The sequence below is a fragment of the Somniosus microcephalus genome, chromosome 7, assembly GCF_052327205.1.
Source record: "Somniosus microcephalus isolate GS21.2 chromosome 7, FLI_Smic_1.0, whole genome shotgun sequence".
Classification (NCBI taxonomy): domain Eukaryota; kingdom Metazoa; phylum Chordata; class Chondrichthyes; order Squaliformes; family Somniosidae; genus Somniosus; species Somniosus microcephalus.
In genome coordinates this window covers 213043830-213062583 of record NC_140993.1, presented here as the reverse complement: position 1 = coordinate 213062583, position 18754 = coordinate 213043830, and the positions used below count along the sequence as shown (strand labels likewise).

The following is an 18754-nucleotide window of genomic DNA, read 5'->3' as shown; positions in this document are numbered from 1 at the left end:
ACTGCAGTATTTTGCCTCTGAGAAGACCACTTGCTGACTGTCCTGGGGGGCACATGGAGATGAAGCAGAGGCAGCAAAGGGGACAAGCTGCTCGCAGAGGGAACAGGAAGATGCAGAAGAGGAAGATGCAGAAGAGGAAGAAGCAGAAGAGGAGGAAGCAGAAGGAAGGATGCAAGCAAGACAGCCCCTTCTGGCTGGGATATCCGGAATTGAATCATCTTCTTGCGGTACCAGTGACTACAACCCCAATTCCCCTTTCAACATTAGTCCTACACCTTACCATCCCTCTGTTACTGACCATCACAGCGTCCTATTGGCCACAATGATGAAATAAAAGCCATCACAAAGCAAACTTTCCAATCCAACTTTATACATATATGCCTCCAATATGACACCAAGAAAACAACTAATCACCCTTGTGCATTCCCTTAGTGATTGTCTTGTGTGTGCCTTTCCCTATCCTACTGATGTCACAGAGTGCTACCCCAGTGGCTGCAGCATGGCTGTTGGAAGGCTGCTGACTTTCAGTGGGGGACACTGCAGATGTCCTTGCAGGACGACCTGGTGGCTGGGAGTGTGAAATCGAGTGACGGTGTTTCATCTTGTTCACTGTCCTCTCCCTCTTCTTGGTCAACCACTGGTTGGACAGGCTAGATTTGTTGGGTGTGTGAAATGAGGAAGGCACAAGGGTAGGGCTGTGGTGAGGGGAGGGCAGGAAAGCAAGAGCTGCATGCTTACACCATGCGCTGCTTGAACATCAGAAGAAATTGTGGGATGAGGGGAAAGTGGGATGTGAAAAGGAGGATAACGTATGAGGATACCAGCATTTTGTATCCTTTCAGCCCCGCCGCTGACCAAGAGCTCAGCCATGCCCCTGCCAAGAATGGCCAACTCCATCTCCTCCAAGGGGGTGAAGTGAAGCTAGGAATGTGAGATGTGCCTCATGATTGGTGCAGATTGTAAGTAGGTGAGTGATGGCAGGGTGAGAGAGGAGAGGCTAATGGTGCAGTTAGTAGGAGATGGCTTTTGAAGATGCATTCACTGACCTTGACCACTGATCTGAGGTCATGACGCTTCTTTGGGAACTGGAGCCGGGTCCTGGGGACGACACTGCTGGTGATCTGGTCCCACATTGTTCTTTCTGGAGGGCATACTGGCTCCTGTGGGTAGAGGATCTCTCTACCACTGTTCAACCGCTGCGCAAAGCTGGAGTGCTGCATGCGAGACCCTGGGTGCCCCTTCCCTGGCCTGTTGAGCCATTTGTGTTAATGCTGAAGCACTTTTACCATTTTTTTATGTGCAGAAGGCAGTTCAGCTTTAAGAGCTGAAGATTGTCATTTTATAATTATTTTTAATGTTTTTTTTTCAGAAGGCAGTTGAGCTCTAAGGGCTAAAAACTGCCTATTTTAAAATAATTTTAATGTTTTCATTTTAGAAGACAGTTCCCCTTTAAGGGCTCGAGACTGCTTTCTAAAATGACAGGCTAGCTTCAAGACAACGTTGCCTTGCTCCAGGGATGCTACGGCCACGCTACATTGGGCCTCCTGCTGAGAGAACCGCCTGCAAAAGTGCATTGCACTGTAGGTTCTGTGCTCCGGTCATCTAAATCAGCAGGCAGCACCAAAATAACAGTGCTGCCTGGGCTCCTTTTTAATGGCGGGTGTTACCCTCGTCCCGTGGTGACACCGACCGTTTTCCCGTTATCGGATTTCTAGACCAATTAATTTATCACAATAAAAATATTTATCATATTTACTAAGGCATCTTGAATTTCTCAGGATAGTAGTGTCCCTACCACGCTGCCAGCTACAATCAGAAAACTCAACACATCAAGGGAGTGAACCTGGAACCTTGCTGGTCAGTGCTAATCAGCACCACACTTTGCACCCTGAGCCATTTAGGAGAGGGAAGGAGACATTCAATTTTCTTTTAATCAACAAATCAACAACTAGTTTATTGACCGAATCAAGGAATGATGTTGACAAACAATGACTAATTTTCTAGTCTTAACAACGGACCTCCACTTTATGCGGAGAATTGTTTGAATAAGAAATTCATCATCACAAATTTTGTCACTTTATAATAATTTCATATAAACAGCTCCATATAATAACTAGCATTTTAACATGGATCTCAATAAAACAACAAATAGTAAGGTTTTTATAAATCCTGGCCTGGTGCTATTGCATAAAAATAACGAGATGTGTTAGACTCTACACAACTGGAACAGTAACATACCAAAGATCTGCTGTCAGTCACTCCTATACTGCCGTCAAAAGGTCCCCACGTAGTCCCACCAGGTATTTGTTGTCGACTGCGAATTCTTCGCTCTCCATTTTTCTGGAATATCTCAAGCTCACCTGGAGTAAAAGAAAATGGCTCACTGTTAAAGTGGCAGCAGGACATGTGGTAAAACTGCTACAGGGTCACCACCTGGCTACTTTTTCACAGGCCCAGTTGGCTTTACAAAATTGTTACCTGTTGCCAGTTTTAATTGGAATTTCATTGGTTGGTTTTTCATATTGCATGTTGAAGATTTCAACACGGAATATTAAAAAAGCCACAATATTTGTTGTTTAAAGTTGTCAACCAATGACAACTTCAAAATCCAATAGGGCTGGTGAAAAATCAACTAGGTAGCAACTCTACCAACCATTTTATCTAATAAAGTACTTGTTGCTTAGTTTCCTTCTTGGGTTTTCAATTTGTCCTTTAGGGTTTTTCAAAACCCTCGGAAAAACAATTGAAGGTTCAACATAAAGTGAATCTGAGCAGGCTCGATTCAGTTCCGTGCAGTACGTCCAAAGTACAAGTCAGCCCCAATATGCAATACAATTGGCCAAACATACTCAGGAAGGCCATAAGGATAAACATCATGGAAAACGAAAAGACATGCAATAGAGAATGCTATTTATCTTGGGAATTAGTCATATTATCAGGCAGATTTATTCAGCACTCATTTTTGGAAAATTTGGATAATTGAGTCAAATTAAAATTTAGTTTCATAATCACTGGAATCTGGCTAAAAATGAAACACACAGGCTATAATTTTGCCGGCACTCAGGGGGCGGGTTTGGAGGTGCCCGAAAATTGTAAAGATTGACAGCGGGCAGGAAACCTGCTGTCAACTTGCATTCAATCAATCTTCCAAAGTGTCGGGTCCCCGATTTGCACATGGACCCGACACCTAGTGGCGGGAAGGGGATTATAGCCACTTAACTGCCTGTTAAAGGTTGTTAACAGGCTCTTTTGCAATTTTGACAATTCTACTTCGGACTTCCCGACGTCCGGACACCACGCCAGGTAAGTGTGGCATGTTATGAGTCTGCTGTAATGTTTCTGAATTGATGACAGCTGCAGAAGTGATGTGAAGGATCCAATGGTGCACTGGTGAGTTTCAGAGGTAAGAAAATGTTGGGAAAATCATTTTTAATTCAGTTAGACTTTTCTGTAGGTAACAAGTTTTGAATTGTATGTGTAGTCCCACCTCATTGGGAGAACCTCTCTCACCAGTGACAGATCGCTTCTGTAACTTGCAGCTGCCATCTGTTCTAGCCTAAGGAGGGAGTCACTGGAGAGCCTGGGTGCAAGAACTCACCTGTGAACAGTAATTGTCAGTGTTTGCAGCATCTCAATGCTGTCAGACACTGAGAAATGAGCTGTCAAAGAAAAATGGTGCGTGGTCCCTTTAAGAAAACTGGCAGATGACGTGTCATCAAATGACGTCATCTGACCAGCTTCTTCTTACTTGGCCGGCAAGCCCGTAGGGCTGACTTAACAAGGCCAATTGACATAAAATCACGTCTATGGGCCGGATGAAGTTGGGGGCGGGACTGGAACCCGGAAACCAGCTGACCCGCTCCCAAGCCGCATTGATCGATAAAATCGCAGCCTCAGTTTTTTTAGGTTCCTATTGTGCTTCCACTTTTGCACTGATGCAAAACATTTTTAGGCGTTCAAAAACACTCTTTTGGGCTTCCTATGGGCTGATATGAAGGCAGGTTTAAAAAAAGCTCAGGTGATCAGTTGGACCACATTGGTACTTTTCAAACCTAGCACCAAGACTTTTCACTGTTGTAAGAAAGTGACTGTTTCTAAATATTAAAAAATAGCTGCCGAGGAGGACAGCTCTGTCCATGTATGTAAATGTGCTAGACAGAGGAAAAGTCACAGTCAGGGACGGCCAGCAATACAACTCCAGTCTTGCTGATTGGGCTTTCCATTCTCCATTGTCAGACCAGAGGGTTCCATTTCTCCCAATCTCATGTTGTAACTTCAGCAGAAACCCTGGAGAAATGGTCATTGAGATCTCCTAGAATTTGATTTCGATCGCCTTAGGGGGTTGGAGAGGAAGTTCACAGATTTTTTCCCCATGAATTGGCCTTGGGTTTTCTATCTTTTTTTAATATGACTACAGGTGGGAGGGAACACTAGGATAAACAAATTCTCCTCATCTCCCCACTGGTCCTTTTGTCAATTATCTTAAATTTGTGTCCTCTCGTTACCAACCCTCCTGCTAGTGGAAACAGTTTCTCCTTATTTACTCTATCAAAACCCTTCAAGATTTTGAACAACTCTACCAAATCTCCCCTCAGCCTTCTCTGCTCTAAGGAGAACAATCCCAGCTTCTCCAGTCTCTCCACATAACTGAAGTCCTTCATCCCTAGTATAATTCTGGTAAATCTCCTCTGCACCCTCTCCAAGGCCTTGATATCCTTCCTAAAGTGTGGTGCCCAGAATTTGACACAATGCTCTAGCTGAGGCCTAACCACTGATTTATAAAGGTTTAGCATAACTTCCTTGCTTTTGTACTTTATGCCTCTATTAATAAATCCAAGGATGCCATATGCTTTTTAATAGCTTTATTAATTTATCCTGCTACCTTCAAATATTTCGATATGTGAAACCCCAGATCTCTTTGTTCCTCTACCCACTTTAAAATTGTACTCTTTAGTTTATATTACCTCTCCTCATTCTTATACCCAAAATATAGCATGCCTATTTTCTGTCTGTTTAAATTAACGGATGAAAAATTGAGCAGGCTCCTTTACTGACACGTGCTTCTTCTCACCAGATTTTCCTGTACTCACTGCGCCAGGTGCAGGGATAGGAAAACCTATCCCATAGTGCTATCGTGGCCATATCACACAGGTTCATCCCACAATACATCATTACTGTAGTGCTTTACTAATATTCACTGATAAAACTATTAGCATATCTGAAGTGAAATGAACTTGGACATTTGCATCGCACTTCCCAACATCACAAAACTTCCTGCAATGTGGCACAAATTGTAATTGGGCAGTTCTACTGGGTGAAATCAAAGGATTAACTGCGGGGAATTCGTACAATGGTGTTTATGAGACAAAGGGAGGGAGAGTCCCGCATAGGAGACTGGTCAAGAAGGTAAGAGCCCATGGGATCCAGGGTGCCTTGGCGCGTTGGATCCTAAACTGGCTGAGTGGCAGGAGGCAGAGGGTGATGGTCGAAGGTTGCTTTTGTGACTGGAAGCCTGTGTCCAGTGGGGTACCTCAGGGATCGGTGCTGGGTCCCTTATTGTTTGTGATCTACATAAATGATTTGGATGAAAATGTAAAAGGTATGATCAGTAAGTTCGCAGATGACACGAAAATTGGTGGGGTGGTAAATTGCGAGGAGGAAAGCCTCCGGCTACAGGACGATATAAACGGGTTGGTCAGATGGGCGGAAAAGTGGCAAATGGAATTTAACCCTGAAAAGTGCGAGGTGATGCATTTTGGACGGACAAATAAGGCAAGGGAATACACAATGAGTGGTAGGACCCTAGGAAGTACAGAGGGTCAGAGGGACCTTGGTGTACATGTACATAGATCCCTGAAGGCAGCGGAGCAGGTAGATAAGGTGGTTAAAAAGGCATATGGGATACTTGCCTTCATTAGCCGAGGCATAGAATATAAGAGCAGGGAGGTTATGATGGAGCTGTACAAAACGCTGGTGAGGCCACAGCTGGAGTACTGTGTGCAGTTCTGGTCGCCTCACTATAGGAAGGATGTGATTGCTTTGGAGAGGGTGCAGAGAAGATTCACCAGGATGTTACCTGGGATGGAGCGCCTCAGCTATGAAGAGAGGCTGGACAGGCTGGAGTTGTTTTCCTTGGAGCAGAGAAGGCTGAGGGGGGACCTGATTGAGGTGTACAAAATAATGAGGGGCATAGATAGGGTAGATAAAGAGGAACTTTTCCCCTTAGTGGGGGGGTCAATAACAAGGGGGCATAGATTCAGGGTAAGGGGCAGGAGATTTAGAGGGGATTTGAGGAGGAACTTTTTCACCCAGAGGGTGGTTGGAATGTGGAACTCAATGCCTGAAAGGGTGGTGGAGGCAGGAACCCTCACAACATTCAAGAAGCATTTGGATGAGCACTTGAAATGCCATTGCATACAAGGCTATGGACCAAATGCTGGAAAATGGGATTAGACTGGACAGGGATGGATGGGCGGCGCAGACACGATGGGCCGAAGGGCCTCTTTCTGTGCTGTAAAACTCTATGACTCTATGACTCTATGAGAGGCAAAGAGAGAGAGTCTCTGTGGAGATTAGAATTAAGCTATTACTTGTTGGGCAAGCATAAGGAGTGCTCCAAACTGCATTTTATCTGTGTTATGATACAGCTGACCTTGAAATGGTTGATGTCACAGTGTGCAAGGATGAAAAAATGTGCTATTCCCCAGCACTATCAGTAGAGATGAGTGCCAGGAAAGCAGATACCTTGGATGGCTAAATACCCATGCCTTCCTTCTAACCATCAGGAAAACAGGTGCCTACAATAATAGAGCCCAGCACAAAACCCGAAGTGTCGGGCAGGTAACAACACACCCACACCTGCACGCACCCACACACACACGCACCCGCACCCACACCCACACGCACCCACACACCTGAACACACACACCCGCACACACACACATACGCCCGCACACATAAACATGGATGCACACATGCGCGCACACACCCATGCAAGCACACACACGCACCCATGCCTGCACATATGCACATGCACACACACATGCACACCCATGCCCGCGGTCACACACACGTAAACATGCACACACACAAACACGTACGCAGGCACGCACCCACACAAATGCACGGGTATTTATATATACTCACAGCCTTGCAATAGTGCTTTATAACTGCCAAATTATACTCTCCTGCAGCTTTTACAATAGGAGGATTCTGAAGTACAGGTACTAACATTATAATTATCTTTTGCTACACTTAATCAACTTAATTTTAGCAGCACACTGCTTCTATGCACCATTACAGTAGAAATGCAATGTTTGGTTTGTTGGGACCATAGAATGTAAAGAGAGAATTTCGAAAAGCTCAGAGAGAGTTCTAAGGTAGTAAACTAACCTTGTGCATTTGGCAGCATTACGCAAAACCCTGGAGCGCATTGCGACATAATAAATGAAAATATGAACACTGAGTAAGATGACCTCATTCTGTTGCTCCATTTCTGTTCACCCTTTCAGTCCCTGGCACCAGTAGCCTTTGAAACACAATGGCTCACAACCCTTCATAGTGCCACAAATGTCATTGCGTATCCACGAACTGAAAATTACCAGCAATCTGTCCCTCTGAGTCAGGTGCAGTGTCATCATCTTAAAGGTACAAGCCATTCTGATTGCAAATTGGAGCCAGAATCACATTTCACACTGTCACTATTCACTTTGAAATGGAAAATTCAATAAAAGAGCATGGGCGAGAAATTGGCTAACCCCTGAAAACGGGCCTGGAGATCATGTTAAATTGGTGCTGCCTTCTCCTTTAAATGATTCCTGTGTGCAGCCAGCACTGTAATGATCAATAACATGTAATTCTAGAGTGGTACACTAGATGGAGCCATAGAGCTGTATAGAGCTGTATATTTAGTTGTATGTGTTTAAGACTACACTACCCATGATGCACTAGGCTACCCACAAGGCAGCAGTCAAGATGGCTGCCTGCACACAGAGGTACACATGCTGATTCTCTACAGATGCTGTACCTAGAGAACGTGTACTGAATAAATGACTAGCTAGAAGCTAGCTGTTCATAATAAGAATGTCTAGTTATTAATGAACATAACATGGTACCAGGAGTTGTGAAAATCTGCTAAACATTGTGAAACGCGACATGGAGACTTTGAAGCCACCGAAGGGTTTGAACCTCACGGGAAATGTCGACTACAATTGGCGGGCTTTCAAACAACAATTCGAACTCTACATTGCTGCCATCGGGTACGGTACGAAGCCAGATGCAAGGAAGATAGCGTTGCTGCTTACGGTTGCAGGCCCACAGGCGATAGAGGTATTTAATACATTTGTATTTACTCCAGAGGAGAACAGAGAAAAATTAGACGATGTGCTAAAGAAATTTGATACACATTGTTCTCCCAAAAAGAACAAAACCTATGAGAGGGACATGTTCCGTTCAAGGACACAACAGCAAAATGAGACTTTTGATAGCTTTGTGACCGATCTGAAACTGAAAGCACAGACATGTAATTTCTCTGAGCTGAAAGCATCCATGATTCGTGTCCAAATTGTGTTTGGTATTCATGATAAAAAGGTCAGGGAACGTCTGTTGAGAGAAACCGAACTAACATTGGAAAATGCTGTGAAAATATGCCAAGCCAGTGAGCTAGCTCAAAAGCATGCGAAGACATTCAGTGAAATCAATAATGATACGATTGTAATAAGTGCTGCTGTCGGTGCTGTGTCCTACAAAGGGAAGAAACATGGGCAGAACAGAAATGAAAAGCAATGGGAGGAAGGAATTTTTAATTGTAAACGTTGTGGCTACAAACACCAGTTAAGACAATGCCCAGCATTTGGAAAAATGTGCACAAAATGTCATGGAAAGAATCACTTTGCCAAACAATGCTTTTCAAAAGTAAAAACAAAGAAAGGGCAACAAGTCCAAGTCAATGTGATTGAGGACACTGATTTAAGTGAGACATTTTTTGTAGGAATGGTGTCATGTGACAATATCGAAAAGGATACAGAAAATGTGCAGCCCTCAGGAATAAACAATGCTGAACATAAAGTTAATGCAGTAAAAGAGGACAAATGGATGGTCCCACTGCAGGTAAATGGAGCATTAGTTACCTTGAAACTAGACACTGGGGCAAAAGCAAACTTAATCAGTATGAGTGACATTAACAATATGAAAGAAAAGCCCAAAATACAGAAAAAGTCAGTACTACTGTAGAGCTATAATGGACAGAAAATAGATAGCTTAGGTGTATGCAGGCTTAAAGTGACAGTCAAAGACAAAGTGCATCATCTCATGTTTTCTGTTGTGGCTGAAGGACTTGATTCACTACTGGGTGACAAAGCTTGTGAGGACTTAGAACTGGTCAAGAGAGTCTACCGTATAAACTGTGCCATAAGCAGACCAGGTGACTCAGTGGATTCTGTAGTGAGTAATTTCCAGGATGTGTTCAAAGGATTTGGAGTTCTACCATTCACTTACAAGATCCAGCTAAAGGAGGATGCTCAGCCAGTGGTACATGCTCCACGAAGAGTTCCAGCACCCCTGCGTGACCGGCTCAAGAAAGAACTGGACAGAATGACCACACTAGGAGTCATCAGAAAAGTCGAAGAGCCAACAGACTGGGTTAACTCCATGGTATGTGTAAAGAAAAAGAACAATGACCTAAGAATATACATGGATCCAAAGGACTTAAATGCAAACATAAAACGTGAACACTACCAGATTCCCAAGCGAGAAGAAATCACCAGTGAAATGTCAGGTGCCAGATACTTTACAAAGCTCGGTGCCTCACAAGGATTTTGGCAACTAAAACTGGATGAAGAGAGCACCAAATACTGTACCTTCAACACACCATTTGGCAGTTATTGTTTCCTCAGAATGCCTTTCGGGATATTATCTGCATCTGAAATCTTTCATAGAGCGATGGAACACATAATTGAAGGTCTGGAAGGAGTTCTGGTTTATGTTGATGACATCATCATCTGGGGCTCCACATTGAAAGAACACAATGAGAGACTGACTAAAGTGCTACAGAGCACACGCCGGAATGGACTGAAGCTCAACAAAGCCAAGTGTCAGTTTGGCGTCCAGGAAGTCACTTTCCACCAGAACAATCTCATGAAAACACATCAGACTTACCCGTGCTCAGAAGACCCACACGATTAGTAAAAAAGCCTGATAGACTTAGGCCTAGAAATTCATTAAGGCGCTGCCAGCTTTGCGGCCAGTTACCGCCTAAAGGGGGCTTCTGCGCCAAAAATGAGTTTGCGCTGATATTCAGCGCAGCGGTATTGGCGGCGGTAGCCGTTAGCGCTGCACCGGCACCGATGATGTCATCGGTGTGCGCAGTGCCCCGGTTCCGCACCGAAACCGGCCCGATCCCCATATTTAGTAGCGGCCGCCTCCTCCGAAGCGGCCGCAAACAGCGACCAGAAAACGGGGCCGTGCTGTAGCCTTAGTGGGGCGCTTTAAAGGGGAAGGTGCAGCCGGCCGCTTTTTCGGTGGCCGCCTGCCCGCACCTCCTTCCCCGGCCTCCTCCACCCCCCCCCCGCGGCATTGCCGGCTGCTTTCCGCGAACCCGGCACTTCTCCGTGGTGCCAGGCTCATTTGCCAGCACTCTCCAGCGGCGATCTCCCCGTTGCAGGCAGCTCCCCCTTAAGAGAAGGAGGAGGCCTGCAGTACCGCAGCCTGCCGCTCCGCAGCGGCTGGCGCAGCGGCGCCAAGAGCGCTGAAATTCAGTGTCAGCGCCACAAGCGGAGGCGGGCACACCCTGGTATAGCGCCCGGTTCCGAATTGGGGCGCAAACACTGAATATCTGACGATCGCTAATGGCTCCCCGCCCAGCGCTAACTTTTGGGCGCGAGCGAGCTGGCCGCCCCAAAGTGAATTTCTAGGCCTTAATCTTTGAGTACAAAGAAAAACTATATTGAAAATGTATTGACTGTTGTGAAAATGTTTATGTTTATAGAGCACTAACAAAAGTGTTACTGATATCATCTTTATCATTTTTCTTGAAAGTTGATTGATATTGACTTTGTTAACCTCAAAGAAAGGGGGATGTAACGATCAATAACATGTCATTCTAGAGTGATACACTAGATGGAGCCGTAGAGCTGTATAGAGCTGTATATTTAGTTGTATGTGTTTAAGACTACACTACCCACAATGCACTAGGCTACCCACAAGGCAGCAGTCAAGATGGCTGCCTGCACACAGAGGTACACATGCTGATTCTCTACAGATGCTGTACCTAGAGAACGTGTACTGAATAAATGACTAGCTAGAAGCTAGCTGTTCATAATAAGAATGTCTAGTTATTAATGAACATAACAAGCGCTCCCCGTGTTGTTCATTGGTTGATATCGCGAGTGGCTAGACCTACGTAAAGGCAGCTTGTAACTCTTAAAGGGGAGGTGCATTGTGGCTGCAAGAAGTGGTGGGAGTTTTTTCAAAAGTCAATCTGTGCTGTTGTGGCGGAGCCACCAAAGGACTCAGAGCAGTTAGTCATAATGCCTTTAACAGTAATGTAATTATTGCCTGTGCCTGTACCTTTAATTACTCTGTTTGACTGTACTATGTCTTGTTGCCTTCACAGCACAGTTCCAACATGATGACGTCATGACGTCAGTCACGTGATCCTCCAATGGCAGGAAGAACGTGATGACGTCATGACGTCAGCGATCGGACCAGCCCAGCAGTCCTCGTGGAGTAGTCATAGAGAGAAGACCTGTTATAGATGTTTCCAGCAGTTTGTTACTTGTTTCATTAAAGTTCGTTGCTTTAATTGCCTGAGTCGATCTCAATGATTTAGTAGGAACCTCCGTTCCCACATTGTTGACCCCGACTTCTACGATCGGATTTCGTGGAAGATTTTCGTTATGAAAACGAACGCCGTGGCCCTCAAACTGCCACAATTTTGGGAGCAACAGCCAGCCGCCTGGTTCATTCAGGCTGAAGCACAGTTTGCCATTCGGAACATCGTGGCGGATCCGACCCGTTATTATTACGAGGTCTCCGCCCTCGACAGCACCACAGCCTCCAGGATCGTCAGCCTCCTCGGTAACCCTCCTGCTGATGGCAAGTACATAACTTTAAAAGCATGGTTGCTGCAGGTTTTCGGACTCTCTAAATCAGAGGGTGCTCGCTGGCTTCTCGCTATGCCCGGCCTCAGGGACTTCAAACCGTCCGAGCTTATGAGCCACATGCTCACGCTCTTAGGCGCAGCACCCGAATGCTTCCTGTTTAGGGAGTTATTCCTCTGCCAGCTCCCAGAACCAGTGCAGGCTGCTCTCGCTAGTTCGGAGATTACAGACTGCACTGCACTTGCCGCTGAAGCCGATAACATTTTCATCGTGACCCAGCAGTGCTGTGCGGCCACGAGGCGCCCAACACCCACAGACGCGATGCCAGCTCCTCCAGCGGTGGCCTGGTGTTTTTACCATGCCCGTTTTGGCGCAAAAGCCAGACGCTGCATTTACCCCTGCAGTTTTTCGCCAACAAAAAAAAACAAGGCCCTCACGACGTTCTGCGCGAAGGAGGACCGGGTCTAAAGGGCGCACCGCAGCCGCCATGTCCATCGGGTCTTCAGGGAAGCTCCTTTACATCACACACTCCCTATCCAGGCGGCGTTTCTTGTGTGACACCGGTTCGCAATGCAGCATCTTGCCCGCTTCGAAGTTGGACCTCCAAATGGGAGGCCATGGCCCTTCCCTCGAGGCAGCTAATGGTGCAGCTATCAGCACTTTCGGTAAGCGGCGAGTCCAACTCTGTTTCAGCGGCCAACGCTTCCATTGAGAGTTCGTCACGGCTAGGATCTCACAGGCCATCCTAGGGGCGGATTTTTTGTGTGCGAATGGTTTCCTTGTGGATGTCTGGCAGCGCCGGCTGATCAACACGGCCACCTTCCATTCAATTCCCTGCCACCGCAGCACCACCATTTCATTCCCCGTCGCCTGTACGTTTCCATCACCGGACGAAGTCACTCGACTCCTCGGGGAGTTCCCGGGGCTAACCAGACCCACCTTCTCTTCCTCGGTCGCGAAGCACGGGGTGGAGCATTATATTACGACAACGGGTTCTCCGGTTTACGCACGGGCTCGCAGGCTGGAACCTGGCAAGCTCGCAGCTGCGAAGGCGGAATTTGATACCATGGAGCAGCTGGGGATCATTCGGTGATCAAATAGTCCCTGGTCTTCACCTCTGCACATAGTCCCTAAACCTGGTGGCGGCTGGAGGCCATGCGGCGACTACCGACGCCTGAACGACGTCACTACTCCCGATCGGTATCCGATACCGCATATACAAGACTTCTCGGCCCATCTGGCGGGAAAGTCCATCTTCTCGAAAGTGAACCTCGTCCGCGGTTATCACCAGGTGCCCGTTCATCCGCAGGACGTCCCAAAAACCACCGTTATTACACCGTTCGGGCTCTTCGAGGTCCTGCGCATGCCGTTCGGCCTAAAGAACGCCGCACAGGCGTTCCAACGACTAATGGACTCTGTGCTCCGAGACCTGCCGTTCCTTTTTGTCCACCTAGACGACATCCTCGTCACCAGTGCCAGCAAAGAGGAACACCTCGGTCATCTGCGTACCCTTTTCACATGCCTTAGCCAGCATGGGCTCATCATCAATCCGGCTAAGTGCCAATTCAGCCTGCAAAGCATCGACTTTTTAGGACACCGCATCACTCCGGCTGGCGCCGTCCCTCTAGCGACAAAGGTGGAGGCCGTAGCTTCTTTCCTGTGTCCACAGACCGTCAGGGCCCTTCAGAAGTTCCTGGGGATGGTAAATTTTTACCACCGTTTCGTCCCCAAGGCGGCTCTGTGAATGCAGCCGTTGTACGAGGCCCTCAAGGGCAAATCGGGCAAAGACTCCATCGAGTGGACGGCGGAGATGGACCAGGCGTTCGCGAACACCAAGAGCGCCTTGGCTGATGCAACCATGTTGGCACACCCGCTTCCGGGCGCTACCATCGCCCTTACTACGGATGCGTCCAACTACGCCATCGGTGCAGTGCAAGAGCAATGGGTCGATGGGACGTGGCAGCCGCTGGCGTTTTTCAGCTGTCAGCTGAAAAAGCATGAACGACAATACAGCACCTTCGACCGAGAGTTGCTGGCCCTGTTTCTCGCCATCCGCCATTTCAGGTTCCTGTTAGAAGGGCGCCCCTTCACGGCTTTTGTTGACCACAAGCCGTTGACATTCGCCATGTCAAAGACCACAGAACCGTGGTCAGCTCGCCAGCAACGTCACCTGACGTCCATTTCGGAGTTTACCACAGATATTCGCCATGTCTCTGGTAAAGATAATTTGGTGGCGGATTGCCTCTCCCGCGCAACGGTGCATGCGGTCCACCTCGGCATGGACTACGCTCGCATGGTGGAAGATCAGCTTACGGACCCAGAGGTGCAATCATACCGTACCGTCCCGTCAAGCTTCCAACCGGCCGACGTCAACTTTCAGGCCGCGGGTACCACGCTCCTATGCGTCATCTCCATGGGCGTTCCTCGACCTATTGTGCCAGTCGCGTGGCGCCGGAAGGTTTTTGATGCAGTTCACGGGTTGTTGCACCCTGGCATGCGGGCCTCACCACGTCTCATGGCAACTAAATTCGTGTGGAAGGGGCTGCATTCAGATGTCCGGGATTGGGCCAACACCTGTTTGGTCTGTCAGGGCGCCAGTGGCTCCAATCGTCGTCCCGGAGCATCGGTTCGACCACGTACATGTGGACCTGGTGGGACCACTACCACCTTCCCGCGGGTTAACCCATCTACTCACCGTGGTAGATCGCACCACCAGGTGGCCAGAGGTGATTCCCCTGGTTTCCACCACGTCGGTGGACGTCGCCAAGGCTTTCCTCTCCTGCTGGGTGGCTCGGTTCGGGGTGCCGGCCGACATTTCCTCCGATAGAGATCCACAATTCACCTCAGAGCTTTGGAATGCCGTGGCGCAAGGGCTCGGCACCAAGCTCCATCGCACCACCACCTACCATCCACAGGCGAACGGCCTGTGTGAGAGATTCCACAGGTCCCTCAAAGCCGCCTTACGTGCCTGTCTGCAAGGGGCTGGATGGGTCGACAGGCTCCCTTGGGTACTGTTGGGTCTTTGCATGGTGCCCAAGGATGACCTGCAAGCTTCTTCAGTGGAGCTTGTTTACGGCCAGCCACTTCGAGTCCCTGGGGATTTCCTCCTGTCTCCCACGGAGCAATGGTCTGCAGCCCAGCAGCTCGTCAACCACCAGGAAGCAGCTCAGTGTTTCGCCCCGGTGCCCACATCCAACCACAACCTACAGAGCTCCCACGTGCCGGTGGAGCTGAAGAGCGCCGAGTATGTCTTCATTCGGCATGACGCTCACCGGGATCTGCTCAAGCCTCCTTATACGGGTCCCTTCCGTGTCATCACACCAGGAGACAAGTCCTTCGAGGTCGACATCGGAGGGAAGCCTGATCACGTCTCTGTGGACCGCTTGAAGCCGGCCCATTTGGACTTGAGTACCCCAGTCATCCTCGCTCAGCCGCCAAAATGGGGACGTCCGCCCGCACCCGCCATGCCAGTTCAGCCACAGCCGTCCACCAGTTCGACTACGCCCACCCCACCAGTTCAGCCACAGCCGCCTACCAACTCGACCACCAGTCATCCACTTCCGCTGCCAGCCTACCGCACTCGGTCGGACAGAATGGTCAGACCGCCACCTCGTCTTACGTTTTCTGTTAAAGACAATTCTGGGGGGGCGCATGTGGCAGAGCCACCAAAGGACTCAGAGCAGTTAGTCATAATGCCTTTAACAGTAATGTAATTATTGCCTGTGCCTGTACCTTTAATTACTCTGACTATACTATGTCTAGTTGCCTTCACAGCACAGTTCCAACGTGATGACGTCATGCCATCAGTCACGTGATCCTCCAACGGTGGGACGAACGTGATGACGTCATGACGTCAGTGATCGGACCAGCCCAGCAGTCCTCGTGGAGTAGTCATAGAGAGAAAACCTGTTATAGATGTTTCCAGCAGTTTGTTACTTGTTTCATTAAAGTTTGTTGCTTTAATTGCCTGAGTCGATCTCAGTGATTTAGTAGGAACCTCCGTTCCCACACTGTGATACTTTGAGCAATGGCTGAACATGCGGGACAGCGTGCACCAAGGTTTTCAGACACTGCACTGGAGGTCTTGGTGGAAGAGGTAGAAAGGAGGAGAGATATCCTGTATCCACAGGGGGGCAGGAGACCCTCCAGACAGATGCTCAGGAGGCAGTGGGAACAAGTAACGGCAGAGGTCAATGCCAAGAATGTTGCTTCAAGAACATGGATGCAGTGCAGGAAGAAGTTTAACGATCTCACACGAGTTGTCAAAGTGAGTGAGTGAGTTCACCTTTAAATGCCATATCCAACTAACTGCATCATTAGTTTCATCTACAGTTCAATTCACACCCCGATCACCCATCTACCAACTATCTCTATCAATCAGTACTCAACCCTAAAATTCATATGCTTCACCCTCACACACCACCATTGCAAGCCTTACACTCACAACTCACAGCTCAAACACACTGACAGCTATTCAACCATGACAGCCACATCATCAAACATATTACACGACACTCACTGGCACACTTCCCTCTTTCTTGCAGGAGAAGGTGGCACAGAACAATAGGCAGCAGCAAGGAACTGGAGGAAGACAAGCACGCCTGCATGTTTTAACCCCCATGGAGGAGACAGTGCTGACCATCATGAGAAGGGCATCATTGAGGCCGTGACCACTCTAAAGTTATAGAGCGTACCTACACGTGCATTACATCAAAAGAAAGCTTACCATTCCAAAACGGTCGTAAGCGTATTTACTTTTCGGTCGGACAAAAATTGTTCGCGCGTTATGCAAAAAACCTTCAAAATTAAACTCATTATCTGCTAATTAGCATTGATTGACTGACGTCAAGGTCAACCAATCCTGTGCCATCACGATTGACCAATCCTACAGTCCAGTCACCTGATAATTGACCAATCGGTGTGTGTTTGGGCAGGACTAATCGTATTCATCTCAGGGATCTGGCAGCCATTGCCTCAAGCTAAAAACCCCATTTACTTCCAGCTCAAAATCTGCTAATCCAGCTTTGAAAAAGTTAGTATCTCTTTTAAAAATAACATAAGATTTACCAAAAACGTTTTATAAGTACTTTCACTTTCATCTTTCAAGGTATTAAAAGGTAGAAATGTTGCCCGGCAGCAGATTCACAGAGGGACACAGAGACAGGCCCGAAAGCCAGGGACTCGATTTAAAATGTTGCCCGGCAGCAGATTCACAGAGGGACACAGAGACAGGCCCGAAAGCCTGGGACTCGATTTAAACCGCCCGGCCCAAAACAGCCCTGGCAACGCCGGGCTCCCCTAGCTAGTAGAAACATAGAAGATAGGAGCAGGAGTAGGCCATTCGGCCCTTCGAGCCTGCTCCGCCATTCAATGAGATCATGGCTGATCATCCAATTTCAGTACCCTGTCCCTGCCTTCTCCCCATATCCCTTGATCCCTTTAGCCTCAAGAAATATATCCAACTCTTTCTTGAATATATTTAATGAACTGGCCTCCACCGCCCTCTGTGGCAGAGAATTCCACAGGTTCACCACTCTCTGGGTGAAGAAATTCCTCCTCATTTCAGTCCTAAATGGCTTACCCCTTATCCTTAGACTATGACCCCTGGTTCTGGACTCCCTGGCCATCAGAAACATCCTTCCTGCATCTAGTCTGTCCAGACCTGACAGAATTTTATAGGTTTCGATGAGATCCCCCCTCAACCTTCTAAACTCCATTGAGTGTAAGCCCAATCGACACAATCTCTCCTCATACGTCACTCCTGTCATCCCAGGTATCAGCCTGATGAATCTTCGCTGCACTCCCTCCATGGCAAGAACGTCCTTCCTCAGGTAAGGTGACCAAAACTGCACACAATACTCAAGGTGTGGTCTCACCAAGGCCCTGTACAACTGTCGCAAGACATCCTTGTTCCTGTACTCGAACCCTCTTGCTACGAAGGCCAACGTACCATTTGCCTTCTTAACCGCCTGCTGCACCTGCATGCTTACCTTCAGCGACTGGTGCAGAATAACACCCAGGTCTCTTTGCACTTCCCCTTCTCTCAATCCATTGCCATTCAAATAATAATCTGCCTTCCTGTTTTTTTCTCTTCACATATCTATAAAAGCTTTTACAGTCAGTTTTTATGTTCCCTTGCAAGCTTACTCTCATATTCTATTTTCCCTTTCTTAATTAATCCCTTTGTCCTCCTCTGTTGGCTCCTAAACTGCTCCCAATGCTCAGGATTATTGCTTTTCTAGCCAATTTATATGTCCTCTCCTTGGATCTTATGCTATCCCTAATTTCCCTTGTTAGCCACGGTTGAATCACCTTTTTTGTTTTATTTTTATGCCAAATTGGGATGAACAAATTCTGTAGCTCATCCATTCGGTCTTTGAATGTTTGCCATTGCCTATCCACTGTCAACCCTTTGAGAGCCATTCCCCAATCAATCCTACCCAACTCGCTCCTCAGACCATCGTAGTTTCCTTTATTTAAATTGAGGACCCTTGTCTCTGAGTCAACGACTTCATTCTCCATCTTAATGAAGAATTCGATCATATTATGATCGCTCTGACCCAAGGGGCCTCGTACAACAAGATTGCTAATTAATCCTTTCTCGTTACATAATACCCAGTCTAAGATTGTCTGATCTCTGGTTAGTTCCTCGACAT

At 47.6% G+C, this 18754-nt stretch overlaps 1 protein-coding gene across 1 annotated transcript in view; it reads right to left on the bottom strand.

Annotated features, from left to right (window-relative positions):
* The window catches only part of zfpm2a (zinc finger protein, FOG family member 2a), a 986033-nt gene that overhangs the window by 485449 nt on the left and 481830 nt on the right, over positions 1-18754 (bottom strand). Inside the window, exon 4 of the mRNA XM_085993394.1 lies at positions 2239-2360. Within this exon, the coding sequence (XP_085849520.1) occupies positions 2239-2360 (122 nt within the window). The remainder of the gene's footprint in view (positions 1-2238; positions 2361-18754) is intronic.